Here is a 6,491-nt window from a genome sequence, read left to right on the forward strand (position 1 = left end):
TTAAAACCTCAGCCCTGCCCGTTGGAGCCAATAAGGCAAAAGTCCGGTCCGGCCCTAAAAAGTCCGATTAAAAGTCCGTCTAAAATCCGTTTATTTTTAAAATTAATAATTTTATATGTCTTTATTTGTTGTATATGTTAAATTATTTTGTTATATTTCTTATCGTTTATACTATATTTAGTTAAATAATTACCGTATCTTTTTTTCTTTAATTTTTAATAAAAATATACATTACACATAAAAATAATGGGTCCGACCGGACGCGAAAAATTGAAAACAATCGTTAAAGCCCGGCCCGACCCATTGTTGACCTTTAATCTACACGCTTAATTTGAAATTTAATACATTACATACTTCACAAATCACATCAAATCAAGAAAAACGAACACTCAATTATGGTTTGTGTTCTTCTCAACAACGAAGTGTACATCCATTGTTCAAACAAACAACAATATATACTTCAACGTACTTATAAAAGCAACAACTTTGAACTACCTAATTCAAATATGAGCACAAAATGTTAATGATTGTTATCGTAGAAAATAATCGCTAATCCGGTTTCGTTCAAGACCATAAACTAATACCGGACTCAAAATCTAAATTCAAGTAACATTAGCAATTCTCATTAACAAAAAAGTTCATTTACTACGTATTCTGTGAACGGTGAATCCACCTGAATTTCATGGTTTTTCACCACCTTCATTTCTAAAAGAAGAGAATTAATTACCCTGTGGTAAATGAGATACCTACCTCTTGGTCTTACATCCGGTAGATTCTGCACAGACTTAAAATGACGCCGTCAGGGGCATTTCAAGTGAAACAAAAGTCTCCTCATTTCTATCCAGATTCCATGAAATGATGAAAATGTCAAAAATGAGGGGCTTTCTCTCTTAATTCATCACCACATCATTAACCGTTACGCAATTTAACACCAAAAAAACAAAATTATTTCCGTCCACCATTTAAACACTCCAACCAAAGCCGCCGTCGTTAACCCCGCCCTCTCATTCTCTCAGCTTCCCTCCTCCTCCGATCTCAGAACCAAACCCCGGACGGCGAGATCGACGCTCATTTACCTCCCACTTCAATCTCATCTCAACCGTCCACCTGTGCTCTTCCTCCACCACAGCCGGCCAGTATACTGTATACAGAACTGGATGGAAAGTTCTAGACCGGCTCAATCCGCGTGAAGCAACTAACTCCGATTCCGCGAGATCGTCAAGACGGAGTTCGCGAAGCCACGTGGCGCGATGAGGGGGAGCCTGATGAACCGGCGAGGGGTTCAGAGGTTCCGGCAGGCGCTGATCTCGACCGTCGGATCGGTCAAGATTAAGCTCGTGCTCGGATTCTGCATCGGCTTCACTCTTATCGCTCTCGCCGGCAGGGCGTCGGAGTTTATGGGGTGGACGACGAGTCGCAGTGCTTCTCTGGAACGGTTCTCCGATTCGAGGTCGGTAAAATAGCTAGTTGCTTAGTTTGATTAGCAGCCATTCAAGTTCAGATTTTGCTTTAATTGGAATCTATGCTTGGTAATTAGCTCGGTGCTTAGATTTTGATTAGTTTTAATTGAATTTACTATATTTAGCAAATGAGCGCTTAATTTTCCATGATTTGAGCTAATTTAAGCTAAATTACATCCTGCGTAATCAAATCTGGAACTCTCATTTAATGAGTTTTTGAATCCTTCAAATTGTGGAGTCTAGTACTTTCCAGTTAGATGAAAATAGAAAACAACTTGGTGGAAACTTTCCATATTAGATAGTTGCAGAACTAAGTAGGATGTAACATTTATAGAAATAAAGCAAAATTTTCAACATATCAGTCGTTCACTTCACCGAAAATAAGGTGTAGACTCCCGCGACGTAATGTCATATGTACAAACTAGATACCAGTTATTATGAGATTCACGGTGTAATGTGCAATTTTGTATACAGGAAAGGATATGCTATTGTTATGAACACATGGAAAAGATACGATCTCCTGAAGCAGTCTATATCTCACTATTCGAGATGTCCTCGGCTTGATTCGATACATATTGTGTGGAGTGAGCCGAATCCTCCATCAGATGCTCTGAAGAAGATTATGTACCACATTATAGAGTTGAACACTAGAGATGGACGACAGGTTAAATTGAAGTTTGATATCAATAAGGAAGACAGTTTGAACAACAGATTTAAAGAGATTCCGGATTTGGCAACGGATGCTGTTTTTTCTATTGACGATGATGTCATATTCCCTTGCTCTTCTGTAGAATTCGCTTTTGATGTTTGGCAAAGTGCATCAGATTCTATGGTTGGCTTTGTGCCTCGTATGCACTGGGTTGATCCCACGGTATGTCTCAATTTGAAACAAACTCTTGTTATTTAAGTTCATTGCTTTGTACTTTTATAGGCTGGGCAACTTTTATATTGATGACCATTAGCATTCAAGAAAACTCTTGATGGAAAACTTGGTCAACCATTCGACAAATATATGCTCTTTGTGCAGAATGGTCGTATGGATCATTACATATATGGTGGGTGGTGGTCGGTTTGGTGGACTGGTACATACAGTATGGTACTGTCTAAGGCAGCCTTCTTCCACAAGAAGTACCTAAAACTCTATACAAATGAAATGCCAGCATCAATCAAAGACTTTATAACCAAGAACAGGTTCGTCATTTGTTGCTTGAGTTTTCTTGCAGGTCTCTTATTTTCAGTTGTGTATGCAAATGTAACTGAACCTTGGCTTAAATTCCACCAGGAACTGTGAAGATATTGCTATGTCTTTTCTTGTAGCAAATGTGACTGGTGCTCCTCCTATATGGGTTAAAGGTAATCCTATATCCTATAATTTACATAGTTGAAAGTTTGAATCCTTGCATCTCCGTGTGCCTTTGTACTTTATGCTGTGCCATGAATGACAAATTCGGTTGTTTACCTTTGTCCATGTTTCATCGTTACAGTTTGGACTGTTTAAAGCTGAATTTACTTGTCTGGTCTTTGTGGGGCTGTGTTGATCATGACTTATGAACGTGATACTTAATTTTCAGTTTCTAGTATCTAATCTATAGCTTCTACTTGAGTTAAGTGTCCTCCTGCTGTGTGCAACGATGTTACTCTTTACGTGTTCTGAAGTCATCTTAGGCCTACACTTCATCTTTAGGTTGTGCAGGACCAAATGTCCAGTATTAGTTGACAGTTGACACAATAGGCTTGAGTGACAGTTTCTTGTTTCTTTAGATTTAAACTGCTACTCTTGAGGAAATATTTATGTATCTAGGGTTATCACGTGTCAGACATGTCCCAAGTCCTCCATGATTAGGTGCTTAGGAGGTTGGTTTTATGTACACCTGTTTTTTTTTTCCCTTGAAGGAAAACATGCATTTCTTTGCGGGAATTGAATAAATAACAAGCTGATGCAGCAGAGCAATATTTTAGCATTGATGATTGATTCTGTATTTTGTTTATGTCTTAAATATGTCTCGTTGTGTGCTCTATTTTTATTCAGGCAAGATATTGGAGATTGGATCAACTGGAATCAGTAGCATGGGAGGCCATACTGAAAAAAGAACTCACTGTGTTGATAGATTTGCTGCTGAGTTTGGGCGGATGCCATTGGTACCTACTTCGGTGAAAGCTGTTGACAGTCGCAACATCTGGTTTTGGTGATTTCAAAGCTTACATTCTGTTTAATCAAATTGCCGGAAGAGTTTCCAGTCTTTGAGCTCCGCGTAGGACATTACAATAGGCTATAACTGTCGATGCTTGTTGGTTCCTGAGTTGTATAATATTGCATTCCACAATATTAGTGACAGTAGCTAAATTAGCACGCCCATATTAGACGAATTTCTTGTATTGATACCATCTAACACGAGGCGGTTAGATATAATTTTCCAAGTCTAATCTGTTCCAGATTGTAGAACCACTAGAACGTATCTTGTCTAAGTACCCCTAGAAGAATTTTTGTGTCCGAAAACTGTAGTGTCAAGACTCAAAATGGAATATACATCACTTTTTTTTCCTATGAATTTTCAAAAGAATATTTTTCTGGTACATCACGTTAAAAAATTCAACTTTATGCCCATTTTTTTTAGCCATCAAGCAGTCCATCAATCACAGCAACTTAATGTTAGGGTCTAGCATATATCAAGTTCCAAATTTAATTTTCAGCAGCTAAAAGATACGAGCACACTGTTTATTTAGTTTCTGCCAATGTGACTACAGTCTTCTAATATTAAGTAGCTAATTCTACATTTGAACGTCTAGTCATTTAGTCATGACTCACGGACGAATGATGCTTAGAAGATATATACATAATGATCAAAGATATAATGTTTGTTGTAGAGGCAGGAAGAATTGCTCGTCAGATGTAAAAGATGCAGTAACAAGTTACTGTCAATTACAGGCCTGATTGATATAATGTTTGTTGATTAGATTCCAGTAAGCTCGCACTCCCTGTATATTACATTTGGCTCATGAGTGCAGACCTTATTCACATGTACATCCTACGATAACTAAAAACAATAGTTTGTGTTGTCGATATCGTGATTGCGGTTTCATCCAAAAATTATGATTGCGGTTTCTAAGGGATGCAAGGATCATACATTTTGACAGTGAACATGTCAAGTGGTTCAGTGATATGCTCCCGGTATTCGATCATAACTTATGCAATTGCATTCGGACATGCAAATTATTACATACTGTAGAAGTGTAGATACAGATATCTGCTGTTTTTTAAATAGGCAACAGGGAAACCGAACAGATGGGTAACCAAACTGATCATAGCCGATTTGCACTCCAAACTTGGCTGAAATTGTCAATTTGCACCCCCAACTTGCATTTGAGTCAATTTACCTCCTAAACTTGGTAAAAATTGCCGATTTACACCCCGAATTTGTATTTGAGTCAATTTACCTCATAAACTTGGTAAAAATTGCCGATTTACACCCCGAACTTGTATTTGAGTCAATTTACCTCATAAACTTAGTAAAAATTGCCGATTTGCACCACATCCGTTAAATTTAACTGTTTCTATCCAATTTTGCGTCACATGTCATGCATTTAAGGGGTAGTATTGTCATTATATATTTATATTTTTCTTAAAAACAAATAAAAATATTCTTTAAAATGAGGATTATTTTGTTAATCAAATTATTTATTTACATCTTTTTTTCTACCTACTTAACCCTACTTTGAATTATATATTCAATATACCCACCCATTCAAATATAGTGTGTTGTGTATAAATATATTTTTATATGTACACATTGTTAGAGGATGAACAAAATGAGAAGAATAACGACGTAATAGAACAGAACGTAACCGTTTATTGATTGATAATGAGGCAAATATATAGGCATTACATAACCACAATCCCGTAGGATTCGGAGTCCTAATCTATTACAGAGATGCGAATCTATCTCTAACAGAAAACCTAATAAGACTAAGACACACATAATGGTAGAATAGTAATTCTCTCGGAACACACATTTATTTTTAATTTTCAATGTATTTATTTATTTATATTTTTTCTAATATCTTTTAACATACCATATCACATAAAATAATAAATATATAAATCAATAAAATGTTTCGAAAAAACAAACATTGTAGCAAGTGTTCCTCTTAAGTAATATTATTAATTTATTTCATTATTAAATATGAATAAATATATAATGACAATACTACCCCTTAAATGCATGACATGTGACGCAAAATTGGATAGAAACAGTTAAATTTAACGGATGGGGTGCAAATCGGTAATTTTTACCAAGTTTAGGAGGTAAATTGACTCAAATACAAGTTCGGGGTGTAAATCGGCAATTTTTACCAAATTTAGGAGGTAAATTGACTCAAATGCAAGTTCGGGGTGCAAATTGACAATTTCAGCCAAGTTTAGGGTGCAAATTGGCATTTATGCCTAAATGTAACAGTTCTATATGAAAATATGAAATACAAAGAGTACCTCGGACTGATCTGTTTAGGAACCAAACTCATAATATGCATCAGCTATTAGTCATTGTCTTAGTCATATTTTGTGAACTTACTGATCGTTTATGTTAAGGGACCATATCTTAGTTTACTTCTCAATAGAATTCCAGATCAACAATGTTAGACCTCGGAACAAGTCTGCTGTAGGCACAATTGACTATTGTATCATTAGTCAGTACTTACATTAGACAATAATGCAACTTTGTGGCTTAATCCATTAATTCTAATCACATTGTCCAATTGATTACTGTAGGGGAAATGAAACATAAATGAGTGTGAATTATGCTTGTTCACCAACATACTGTATATCCAATTGTAAACTATATGTTGGTGAACAAGCATAATTCTCACTTTCATTCCGAATCTGTAGGTAAAACGATTTATAGATGAAAGTGAATTATGCTTGTTCACCAACATACTGTATATCCAATTGAAAACGATATGTTTGTGAACAAGCATAATTCATTTTCATTCCGAATCCATAGGGATAAGTGTAAATTCCAGTAAAAAAAACTTAAT

At 36.0% G+C, this 6,491-nt stretch overlaps 1 protein-coding gene across 1 annotated transcript; it reads left to right on the forward strand.

The window, feature by feature from the left end:
- The first annotated feature begins 913 nt into the window (after nucleotides 1–913).
- Nucleotides 914–3,884, forward strand: LOC126802299 (glycosylinositol phosphorylceramide mannosyl transferase 1). Its single transcript, XM_050529908.1, has 5 exons — nucleotides 914–1,450; nucleotides 1,935–2,331; nucleotides 2,488–2,651; nucleotides 2,743–2,813; nucleotides 3,490–3,884. The coding sequence occupies exons 1-5, from the start codon at nucleotides 1,251–1,253 to the stop codon at nucleotides 3,648–3,650; spliced, it is 993 nt and encodes a 330-aa protein (XP_050385865.1). The 5' UTR covers nucleotides 914–1,250; the 3' UTR covers nucleotides 3,651–3,884.
- Nucleotides 3,885–6,491: the final 2,607 nt, after the last annotated feature.

Source organism: Argentina anserina, chromosome 7 (genome assembly GCF_933775445.1).
Source record: "Argentina anserina chromosome 7, drPotAnse1.1, whole genome shotgun sequence".
Taxonomy (NCBI): Eukaryota; Viridiplantae; Streptophyta; class Magnoliopsida; order Rosales; family Rosaceae; genus Argentina; species Argentina anserina.